Source organism: Bombus fervidus, chromosome 7 (genome assembly GCF_041682495.2).
Source record: "Bombus fervidus isolate BK054 chromosome 7, iyBomFerv1, whole genome shotgun sequence".
Lineage (NCBI taxonomy): Eukaryota > Metazoa > Arthropoda > Insecta > Hymenoptera > Apidae > Bombus > Bombus fervidus.
The window spans coordinates 10,281,473-10,294,204 of record NC_091523.1 but is presented as its reverse complement, the minus strand read 5'-3'; the positions used below and the strand labels follow the sequence as shown (position 1 = coordinate 10,294,204).

General features: G+C 32.7%; 1 protein-coding gene across 2 annotated transcripts; it reads right to left on the bottom strand.

The window, feature by feature from the left end:
- Positions 1–2,936: 2,936 nt before the first annotated feature.
- Positions 2,937–11,850, bottom strand: LOC139988779 (uncharacterized). Of its 2 annotated transcripts, XM_072006503.1 has the most exons (5): positions 8,424–11,850; positions 4,867–7,671; positions 4,470–4,660; positions 3,687–4,067; positions 2,937–3,597 (listed from the first exon to the last, which is right to left on the bottom strand). In XM_072006503.1, exons 3-5 carry the CDS (start codon positions 4,569–4,571, stop codon positions 3,049–3,051), a joined length of 1,032 nt encoding a protein of 343 aa, XP_071862604.1. In that variant the 5' UTR covers positions 4,572–4,660; positions 4,867–7,671; positions 8,424–11,850; the 3' UTR covers positions 2,937–3,048. The 2 variants fall into 2 exon arrangements, with proteins under 2 accessions (XP_071862604.1, XP_071862603.1); XM_072006502.1 differs by having other exon boundaries at positions 4,867–11,850.
- Between the last annotated feature and the right edge of the window lie 882 nt (positions 11,851–12,732).

Here is a 12,732-nt window from a genome sequence, read left to right as displayed (position 1 = left end):
TATTCTAATGAAAATAATACAAAAAAAACAAACACATATGTAAATTCCGACTGGAAATTAGTGTTTTTGGTCGCTGCGAGAACTACAAATCTGACATGTTTCATTGTCACATTTAATAGTTCTAGTGTTAAATAAAATCAAATATTTCTTTAGGGATTGGACGAAGGATTGAAACTATATTGTCCACGAAAAAAGAAAGTTTCAATAGCCCGAATTACAATCGTATTGGATTAATTCATTGAATTCCTCGAAATCAATCGTACCGAGCGCACGTCCACCGTACTTCGCTTTCGTCGGGATTTCTAGAGTGCAGAAATTCGTCGATTCCCCGTTTATGAATAGAAGAAATCGCAGAAGGATTCATACAGAACGTGGAGGAAGGGATGGAATTTTTCCGGCACAGCGAAGTGGAAAGAAGCGTCTACGACGTTTCGAAGTAGTAAATAATGGAGAGTGACGAACGGATGGCTGCGGAGGATGCGCAAAGAGAGTAGAGCAACTAGGGGACCAGAATGCAGAGGGGTAAAAAAGAGGGAATAGAAAATTGCACGGTAAACTCGTGCCACCGTTTCTACCTTGCCGTGGTAAATTGAGAATAAACAGGCGGGCCGAAGAGACCGAGCGAGAACTCGGAGGAAAAAAATAATTCGTCGTGGCTGTAGGAATCACGAGGAAAGGAATTCGTCGAGGATGAGTACCTTTTTAATCTCTGCGGCGCGTAATCGAACCGGAACTCGACTTAATCAATTAGGTTATATTAATCGGCGAGCCCGAACAATGAAATTTTTCTCATCTTTCCCGCTACGATCTCTTCTCCGCTATAAAATAAAGGTTCCGGTTATTACGTTCGGTCGGCGAAACGTTTCTTGCGAAATTTCACTTTCTTTATACGTTTTATATATATTTTTATATTTTAAGGTCTTTCTTATATTTTTAAAGTTTTAAGCGTTCGATCGGAAATCGAGTTTGTTTTTAATTATCCGTCTATATAGAGAAGACAGTGTCTGTAAAATTGATTTTGACGTAGTCGCGGCGATGGTCAGTTGTGAATTCTGTATTCTTAATCTCCAATGCATTTCAATAGATTAATATTGACGAGACCAAAATGCGGTTTGATTAACCATTTTAGTGTTATTCGTGGAACTAAATATACGCATAATCCAAAATTATAGATGTGGATCTCTTATCTCACTGAAAGATAATGCTTTTATCTCATCGAAACCTGATCGCGTAATTCCTGTTTTGAATGTGACACGTTAATCTAGTTATTCGTAATTAACCACGTTACAAGGATAGCACAAAAATGCGAGATATCGATTGGTAAAATAATTCTAGAATTTCCTGATTGTTTTATTCATATATCTTCCCGGTTTATTTGTTTAACCCTTCATGCATCTCTACCTTATCCACCGCTATTGTAATATTTTATTAATTCCAATGCCTTTCTTTACCTACCTTATCTACTTCGTTGCCACGGCAATGGTTGAGTGTAGGCATTGACTGTATCTACTTCAATGATATGCATCAGTCTGGCTATTCCTGCCTTATCTACTTTACTTTACTAGTTTTCTCGAAAAGTCGCAAATTTCATTTTGTAGCAACGAAAACCGATGTCAGTGTAGTTTATTCGTTGAGCGTCGATGCGATTTATGTAAAATGTTTTGCGAATTTAAGGCAAAGTTCAAAAGAGCAAAGCGGATAGTGGTGGATAAAAAAGCAACCTGTTGAGTTTTACATTGTTATCTACAAACGGTGAATCGGAAGAGAGAGTTTTTATTTCTTTTCTTCTTTTTTGATGCGTATGACATTAAAAGCTAATAATATACGCTTGAGGTTGAGAATGAATTTAATTCAAATTTTAATACGTAAATTTTGCATTTGTCTCTTTGTGTTTTTATCGATTACTTACGTTGTTAATAAACAAATAATTGTTTGACACAAATCCAGCGAATCTGAGAGCTATTGTGGAGATTATAACAGGGAGATTACAGTAGTGAGATTAGCAGAGGATAGGATCTAGTATACAGATCCGTTATTATCCGTATTCTGCCAGCTTAAATTTAATCACCCTCAATCCTCTTATCTGTTAATTTTTAGTAATACGAGATTAATCCAAAAATACAAATTTCTCTCAGACAATGTACATATATGTTTATTAATTCTCAACACAATAATATTAAACTATTAGATAAAGATATAACGCGCAATATTATATCACAAGCATGCGAGAAATATTGCAAAATTTTAACATTTGCGCTCTAAGCTTAAAACATTTGAAATTGTATATATTACATACAGATCCACTTCAGGTCCTTCGTCTGTATCCTAAACATCAATCGATGGAAAGGACATCATTTTCAGAATTGCGAGAGAGTACAAGTTTGTAGAACTTCTAAAAGTTCTTTCGTATTCTCAATTTGCATAAACATCACAGAATTTCTTATATCCTCTTACTAACGATAAACAATTCTATGTTTCCTTCACGACGATGATTTGCATTTTCATGGTTATACTTATATTTAATACCAATCATTAGTGTTGTAATCTTATCTTATACATTGATGGTACCGCAAGCTGAACACAGTGTTATGTACCGTATATCGGAAAGTTAGGAATTCTTAAAACTGTCAGGAAACAGTTTAATACAATTGTATTGGAAGTTGCAGGTATATCTAAACATAATGACTCTATCCTGTCTACAAATATTAACAGATATTAATCTTATTATAAGAATTTATCCTATTCCTAATTGCTTTTTATAATTTTACCATTATTACCTCGCAATTATATTCTGGATCTAAAAAGAATGGTACTCGACGAAAGCTTTGAACACAATGGAAATTCTTAAATCGAAATTTGAAGTTTGTTAATTGGTTTGATGAATTATTGAGAGGATTAAAACTGAAGGATAATAAAAGGTAAGAAAAATTGCCATGTTCTCTTTACCAAACATTTATTCTTATAATACCACCGTAAAAATACAATTCAAAATGATATAAAACGCTTCTTTTATTAAAATAAACCTCATAAAAGTAATTTGTATGTTATTTATATATCTCTCCAAAAATTTTCAACGGGGAACAAAGCTACATTAGTCTGTTGCAAGCAATTCACGAAACTATTCTCCATTTGTTGTGTCAATGGCGATGACCATAATGGCTCCGCAGGATTCAAAAGAACTTCCTCGTTTATATCCTTTTGCCTCGCTGTCGAAAATGATTCCAATTTGTCAAAAATGTACTTCAGTCCCTTTAATAAACGACTTTCGTTACAAGCATTCGATGAAACACAATCTAGCATAACGACTTTGCTTTTAAGGTCGTTTAACCGAAGCGACACTTTTTGCAACTCGTCCTCCATTTTTGATCTTTGTTGCGCTTCTGTATCCAGCAACGCTTTATTGCTCGAAAGTTCCTCCTTCAATTTGAAATTCGACTCGACTAGACTCCATAACTGCGATTCCAAATCTCCGAGTTTCTTCTTTCGACTTTGATCCTCTTTCGAAACTTCTATTTCCTTCGACTGTTCCAGTTTTATTTCGAACCTATGGATCTTCTTCCAATGATGTTTCTGCGTTGAATATTTGTTGAGCCTCTCCTGGGCAAATTAACATTTTTAAGTTACTAGATATATAGATACTTTTGGGCTTTGTTTAAATTACAGGCTAGTGAAAACCGACAACTCACTGTTCTATTTCGTAAACTTCTTCTACGTTGTTTTATAAGTTCATGAATTCCATTCCTTATCAAGTCTCGTCTCATATCTATACGAAATCTTTTCTTCGACGTTATACTTTCAGTCATCTCTCGCCTTCTCTTCAATATCTTCAGTATCATTTGTAAGGTGTTAATAGGTATGCGATTTTCAGTGAGATCTAGCTTCGTAATTCTACTGTTGGTTTGTAAGAGACGAATCATCGTCTCTGCTCCGTGTTTACTGATCCCACAGTGCCTCAGACTCAGCGATCTCAGCCAGACGTCGCTTTTTAACGCATAAACTAACTGCCTTACGCCAGTGTCCCCGATTTTTGGATTTTGGTTCAGAATCAACGTGTGCAATCCCTGGGGCTGAAAAAAAAGAGTTCAATAAATTACAATACAATTCTGTTATCTTGAACGATATAATTCACGTCCTGAATGTAGTCTACAGATAATTATGCAAATTTACATTTTTTTGTGAACATAATTGCTGGAATTAATTGCTAATGTGAAAATAATTGCTAGTCACATTAGACTGCGGATGGAACCTGTATACAAATTTCTTTCACTTTTACTTCAAGTATTACAGCGAATATTTTAGATACTTTATATATCTTACAGTGTATCATGTGCATTCTGTACGTTGTTACAACTTTAAATTTCTCACAATTGCATAAACATCTGCAGACTAATAGTTACGTCATTATAATTTGGATTTGTTATATAGACACATATCTATAGTCTCTCATATACAATAAAATTAATCATCACCTTCTTGTCAGAATTTTCTTCCGGAGATTGTACAGAGGACTGTTCCCAAACATTCTGCAACAGATCAGCCTTCCTTCTCTTCAAGAACACCGACAGACACATGGCGCTTCTGTTCGACAGCCGACAAGACGATAAATTTAATGTACCCAATTTTGGATTGTTCCTCAAACAGCCCAACAACAAATCACAACCTGAATAAAAAAAAAAACAACTGGACAGTAACTAAAACTATTCCATAAGAGGTTGACGAATAGCACAAGAGTGACTCCAAAGAAAATGAATATAATTTGTGTTTTCAAAGTAAAATATTAGAATATTACTGAGTTAGGGAAAAAATAGTAAGATAATAATATAACAATGATTATTACGTGTTAAAAAGTTGGAAAATGATACTAACCGACGTCTCCTATATGACATTTCGTCAGAGATAGATTAATTAGCTTCTCGTTGTTCTTCAAACCGCAACAGAGGATGTTGAGGTACTTCAACGATAACGGAATCCCATCGAGAGTGATGGAGGTGATGGCGGAAGAATCCCTCGCGCAAACAGCGATGGAATCGACGAGACAGCGCAACAGGAAGTTAGTGTAGATGACTGGCCTTGCTCGATCATTTCCCTTGCATCGCCTGGACGTGTCATCAAATGCCAGTCTAGGGTATCAACGTCTTTCTTTTTTGTTTATATTCTAACTTTCTCTATATTATTCATATTGGAAGATTCTGGCCTTTTCCTTCGTTTATCCCTCTCCTCCTGTCTTTCTCCGGCCTTCATTTTGTCCCTCCTCTGGTTCCACATTCCTTTAGATCGTTCCCTTTCCATTTAAATATCTCTTTTCTCTCTTTCCATTCAGTCCAGGAGATGCAGACCTGCAAGCTTAAACTTTCTGGGAGTAGTATCCGCAAGGAAAATATATCTCTCGAAAATAATTTCATGCTAGTTCTGCATTAAATATTCATCCTTCAAGCGTAGTAATTTCAATCTTAGGCATCGAAAAAATTCAATGTAGATCTTGTTTTTATTTCTATAGCAATATAATTTCATTTTTTGGCGTGCTTAAGGATCTGATAATGTGGAAATGGAAGAATTTATGAACTGGAAATTTTGTATTATTTTCGCAATTAGTCTGGAGATAAAAAGCTTTGCAATTGAATAATTTGAACACTCTTATTTATGCTCAATTTTATTATAGTAATGTAAAAATTGAAGAATTTCTGAATTGGAATTTTTTAATTATTTTATTGAAATAAGATAAATTGAAATTGAAAAGTTTGAGAACGCTTATGCTCAACGTTTTGATAATATAGAAATTGAAGAACTCAACACTTGGAAATTTATTGTTTTAGTAATTGAATTTTGGGACAGGAAGAACAGGAAAATTCCAGAGTACTTGTGCTACGTAGAAAGATGACACTGTGGTGTTAGAGCAAAGCTTAGGAAGTTTAAGCTTGGGGATGCAACGAAATCAGACATTTCTCTAAATTTAATTCTCATAAAATGTTTGATTGCAAGATATATAGATGAAGTACCTTGGGATATTTAAGCTTGGGGATACAACGAAATCGAACATTTCTATAAATTTAATTGTCATAAAGTATTTGATTGCAAAATATTTAGATGAAGTACCTTAATTAAACTTCGAAATATTCGAGCCTCTAGGACTATTCATAATTTTCCACACGATAATTTTATATCTTTTCGTAGTAGCAATCTGTCTTTACGTAATACCACTTTTACTTTGTTTAAGTATGATTCGTGACTGCCAATTTTACATTTCTTACAAAGTTCGGTTAAATTTGTCTGACATGACGTTCAGAATTATACGGTAGATACCATAATTTCTCAAGCTTCTCCTCCGTATTCACTTTCTCACGTACTCGTTTGCAACGACTTCGGCTATAGATATTGATTTTCGACAGATTTCGACTCTCGGCGATGCTTTTCAATATCGGGGACCAATCTTTCAGAGCCACACGATCCACGCAGAATCGTAGACAACCCTCTGGTAAATATGCTTGTACGGCGGGTAATGGTTTAACGCACTTTTCTTGACATAGGACCTTGTTAAAAAATTCTGTTTGTACCGTGTGAAATATAACTTTCTTTTACGGGGGCGTTCAATTAAATTATTATCCTTGGATGATCAAATTATTAGCGTTTCTGAAGAATAAGTTTATTAAAATTCTAAAGCCTATAAAAGTGTTAAATAATCTTATTACATTAGGCCAGTTGCAATTTTGTTTTACTTTTTTCTATACATTTTTATTGCTATTTTTCTAATCTTTTGTATATTTTCTTATAATTAAATTATATCGTTGAAATTGTAATTATGGTTTCAATTTAAGATTTAGACTAACGATGGTAACAGAAATTAAAAATGACTCAAGTGAGTTAACGAACCTTATATAACCAAGCAAAATGCCCATGATTGATTCTTCTCGCCTCTCTGCTATTTTGCATAATGTCAAGATACACGATCGTCAATCACTTCTTGATTTATCATTGTACGGAACTTACTGACCGACAAAATGCCCGGACATATCACTGAATAATTAAAAAAAAAAGTTGAATTATAAATATTTCTCATTGAAGGTTCATTAAAAAAAGAAACTGCAGTTTCCGAAATATATCGAACATCTGACTATTAGCTTTTGTTCTTGGTTCGCAACTTCGCGTCGCTGGAAAAATTCGAATTGTTCCTGGAACATTAAAAGATTCTAAGGGAATAGAGCAAAATAATGATTCCCATCATTACGCCATTAGTGCATTTCATCTTTTAATTAGTGATTACAGTTGGACTATGTGCTATGTGATACAGAACGTTTTAGCATATACATACCTTCAATTATTTTATGGTTGAGTTATATTAAATTAAATTATTTTCTACTTTGTTTCAACATAGATAGAAGTATACAGACTTACACTTACAGATTTTCGTATATTATCTTATGTTTCTTTTCTTCTCTCTATTTTTTTCTTTTGCTTTTTTATTTAATTTATTTGAAGAAATTTATAACATCACTCTATCAGTTCTGTTTTATCGTTTTATCACTTAATCTCTTCACTCAGAGTTACTCGTATTTTTTACCGTTAATTTACTATTATGTTAAATATTCTTACTGCAATGACCGCATTAACTGCATCCAACATAGGAATAATTGCTCTTAGAATTATCTCTTAGAATTTAATTATTGTTAAGATATCCTGCGAAGTTAAAATTAGTAATTCATACCTCTATCAAATATCGGTTACATATAATGAATTTGGTTAACACATAGTAAGATTTAACAAGAGATAATAGAAAGATAGATAAGTAAATAATAGATAGGTAATACATTTAATTCAGGCTGAGCCTCAGGGTGTCTCCAGCCAAATCGGAGGCCATTTGGGTTTACGACTGTCAGCGTAGGGAGGCTCCTCCGCCCGGCCTGTGTTTGGATATAAACGGGCAGAATGTCGAGGTGGGGCTTCATATGAAATATCTGGGCCTCACCATCGACAGTCAATGACAGTTCAGGCCGCATATCAAGCACTTGGTCCCCAAAGTGACGGCAGCAGCCAACGCCTTATGTAACTTGCTGCCGAATATCAGTGGGACCAGGGTCGGAGTGCGCTGACTATATGAGGGAATCGTCTGTTCCTGGGTCCTGTACATCGGACTTACACGACGACCCAGGCAATAGCGTTGAGAGGTGTGGTCCCTCTCAATGCTCAAACTTGACCTGAGGAATGGCTCCCTCAGAATGGGAGAAGACGCAAGAGTGTTCCGGCAGCAATTTGAATTCGGTCCCGGAACACTCCTGTTGGGCGTTAGACATGACATCCGGCGGTTGTAGTCGGTAAGTCCGACACTACCCTGCCGCTTCCCAGAAAAGCGGTGAGGTGTCCGTCAGGATTGCCCCACGTATAAAAAAATAAAAAATAAAAAGAAAGGTAATACATTTAATTGGACTTACGGTTAGTATTGGAAGAGCGAACATTCATTGCCATTGGTAAGCATTATATATTTAACTAATTACGTGTCCATAATTAGCATTATTACGATATATTCCCCAATGTTGGTATGATTCACCTTAATGCGGATATGACTGATTACATTTCCAGTTTATCCTTTTTTCTTAATTACGAAGATCAAAAATGGACTGGCCTGTTCTTCTTTGTAAATTCTAAATAACGTCGTCGTCGTCGTTGTTGTCGTCGTCGTTAGCTTATAGTAAATTTTGTAATAATAATTCCTTTCTGCAGATTAATCTTTATCCTTCGAACATTTCCTCAATTTCGCCTCTCGAATTTGTTTTCGTTAGTTTTTAAATTACACTTTTATTTTATTAAAATCGTTTTTTAAGTAAAAATAAAAGATAAAGTTTATAAACAAATATGCAGTTAGGTTTTTGTATTTATGGGAAAATAAAATTGAGATTGATAAATTGAGTTTTAAATGTGGAAACACAGCGAATACAGAGGTTAATAACGAGAAATTATTTTTATTTCGTTTATTACTTTTATTGCATTTTTAAAATATATTGAACATTTAAATTTTTCATTAATATTCTCGTACCTCCATTGTTAGTCTTCATAGTTGTTTGCTTGTATTAATCTTGGAGTGCTAACCATCGTTGTATTCTCGATTTCTGATGGCTACTATTATTCATAAGAAGTACAATAGGATATTTTTCAAATATTTTAAGACACATAACTTATTTTTAAAAATTGTAATTCTTAATTTTTCTTCATTTAAATGAAGCAATTTAGTTCTATAATTTATTCTTACTTTAACTTACTTGTTTTAAGTATTATACTAATTTTACGTAAATAAGTTCATTTAGATTATAATAATTATCAATTAACTGCGCAACGATTATTCACAAGTAAAAGCCCTTAATTAATAAATCCAATGTACACTTTTTCACCACGAATTAATTTATACTCCTATTCTGCGACTATTCGATTAAACGCAAGAAGGTACGTCTTTGTTTATCATATTTCTTAATATCTTTAATGTACTTTTTTTTTGTTACTTTTCGTATTTTCATTAAAATTGTAATACCTCATTGTCAAACTCTAAATATATTTAATTAATATTTTACTTTGTGCAGGTTCATCACTTTTTTCATTATCTTTTATCCCACTTTTTAACCTCAACCACTTTAATAATCATTTTCAATATTCAAACTCCAAACACTTCAACTAACGTAAAACTTAATCTTTTCCATGGGTCCAGATTTTCCAAATTTTCGAACGAAGAGGGCGAAATTTTTTAATGTTTAAATTAACAATAAGAGAAAGAGTAACAAGCAGCGAAGAATTTTATTTCAATATTAACGATCCTAAAACTTTCAGAACGAATATTTACTTCAATCGCGTATAGTCATCTGGAAAGGTGTATTAATTTAGATAGTGCCATGTGCAAGATACAGTTCCACAACAAAGGTGCAACGAGAAAAACAATTAGATATAAACGCATTACAGTGAGGTCACAGGCAAAGATAATTTTTGTCAAGGAAACTAAAGCGCCCCTAAGCAAATAATCGCTTTGTACCACCGCTAGGTAAATTCACAATAATAAATTATCCAATGATCTTATTATTTGTCACACGCAAATTCGAGATACTCGCTAAGCTTCTTTGATTGTAACCGAGTATGTAATTTCTTCTTCTATAATCCCTTTTGTTTTAACATATAAATTTTTGTGCAATTTAATGTTTAAATTTCAAACAGTTCAACTTATGTCCTACTAATTTTTGTATTTTTCCAAGGGAATATATCGTGTTATTAATTTATAAAATAATACTGACAACTTTATTAGACAGATTTTGAAATGGATCTTAAATTTTGTAATTTCTACTTGTCTGTATTCCACAATTTATCCATTTTTATGGAAAAAGGATTTTCTAGATACATTTTGAAATGGATCTATCAGTTTATGACCTTTCACATTTCGACAACCTGTATCCTATTAAATATTTTACGTTTCTGCGAAGATATATCGTGTTATTATTTTATATCTAAAATAAATTGTTGTACTCTCTTTTGATGAATACTTAAAATTTAACGATCTTACGAATTATTAACAATCTTACGAAATTTAACGAATCTTTGTTTTACTTTCTTTTCCATTTAGATTCGAAGATTCCATCCAGATTGAAATCTTTCTAATTCAATTTATATGTTACTATTATTTTTCTGTCTTTTGGAGAGACATTATGTTGCTATTTCATGAAACGATTTTCTATATTTTCTTTCGGTAGATACTTCGAATCTTTCGAAATAGACAGTTCGTTTTATATTTTAGATATCAGTACTTAATTTTATGTTTCGTATATATTACAACTATATCCTCTTATTTTCTATTAAATTCTTTTTTACATGCAGAGATTATATATATATATTAATTCTATTTGGTGGTATTTTATATTTTCTACTTCGTACCAACACTTTCTTCACCTTTCTATAACCTTCTTAAACAAATAGTATTAATATAAAAAGTTGCATTAATAAACACCGAAACAGCAGGTTAAAGGGTTTTGCAATTTAAAAGTTCGTATTAACCAATCCAGCTTTTTTTTGTCTCTACACTGCGTTTTGAACTTCTGCAAAACCAAACAGGTCACGAGTGCAATTGCTGTTTACTATTCAGACAGTGTACAATATTAGCCTTTCAAATCGAATGATGTTTTCAAGGAGATTCTGTTCAATGTTTCATAACATGACACTCGGTATCGTGCTGCAAACCTATCATACACTATCTCATGCCACTGTACCTATTATTATTCTATCTGTGTTGTATCTATCGGTTCATCAAAAATATTATTAGCATGTTCTCAATCCAGTAAAATACGATCAAGCTATGAATTATTAAATATCATACGTAAGATAATTTCATTATCTAACTGTATGCATCTTAATTAATCATGTCTATTGTCTCTACAATGCCATTTAATCGTTCGTAATTCACTTTAGAAGCTATGGAAAATAAAATTAAAATATTCTTTTTCTATTTTCTAAATGATTAATAAACTTTTTAAAATATTCGATCTTTTTTGCTATTACTCTCAAAGTCCTCTTAGAATCCTCTTTCTCAGTAAGACGCTAGAAATGTTTCACATCGAATTCTATCTCTAACGTTTTCAACTATTCTAACTAAATAATCCGCGATAGCTTCCAAAACACTGTATCCATTAATTTTTTTAGAGTGATTAATCTTTGCTAATGGTTTATGTTGCTCTTCAAGATGTTGCCGCAATTAATTTCGTTAATGGGCGTATGTTTCTCTTTTTAACATTCTAATCATTAATTTCCCTAAACGATATTATTTTTGGGGAAACTATCATAGTTAATTTCGCTATTTTTATGGACTACTTTATTTATAGATTTAATTATTTAATTATACATATATATATAAATATATATAAATATATATGTATGTGTATATAAATATATATGTATATGTATATATATATATAAATACCTTTCTAAAATTTCTACTTAGTTCAACTTCAACCCTATCAATAAATCTATCGAGAAAAGTACTCTTCTTTATCATAAAACATCCTAACGAAGATATGAACTATCAGGAATTAATTTTGTCTCGTTATCCAGGAATAATAACTCTAATATCATGTATCAATTAAAAACATCTAGTTACACCAACTTTAAATCTGCCAAGAAATGTAAATCAAAAAAATTCTCTTTTACATGAAACATCCTTATGAGGATAAACTTATACATCGATCAATTTTATCTTGTTATCGAAGAATGGTAATCTTAATGTTAATTTTAATCTTATCAATTTTAACATCATCTGGTTATAGTAAACTTAAACCTACCAAGAAAGCTAAAGAATCGTTTGTCACGTGAAACATCCTTATAATGATCCTTATAATCTATCAATTTTACCTTTAAAAGATATTTACCAAGAAATACTTTGCAGTTATATTAATTTGCAGCCTACAAAGACCTATAAATAATATCCTTTACGTTACAAGATTTCCTTATAAAAATGTAATCTGTCACCGATCAATTTTATCTCGAAAAGATATTTACCAAAAATTTCGTAACAGATTTTTTTTTGCTTATCAAAACAAACTCTAATAAACGTATAAATCATATGTCACGTAGTGCGAACGTGCCCTTAAAGAAAAGAAGAGATCCCCTGGCGTCGACGCAGTACCACAGAGCAAACAAAATAATTTGGCTACGTGCTCAAGAAGAAGAGGGGCTGAGGCATCCCGACCTGTGGCCTCTTCAGCTCACATTGTCCTCGTG

Excerpts from the sequence above, each read along its gene's own strand:
- LOC139988779 (XM_072006502.1), bottom strand. The coding sequence starts at position 4,571 with ATGTGTCTGTCGGTGTTCTTGAAGAGAAGGAAGGCTGATCTGTTGCAG. Across the intron at positions 4,068-4,469 it reads AAGAAAATTCTGACAAGAAG|CCCCAGGGATTGCACACGTT; the intron begins GTGATGATTAAT and ends CTTTTTTTTCAG. Across the intron at positions 3,598-3,686 it reads GAAGTTTACGAAATAGAACA|GAGAGGCTCAACAAATATTC; the intron begins GTGAGTTGTCGG and ends TAATTTGCCCAG.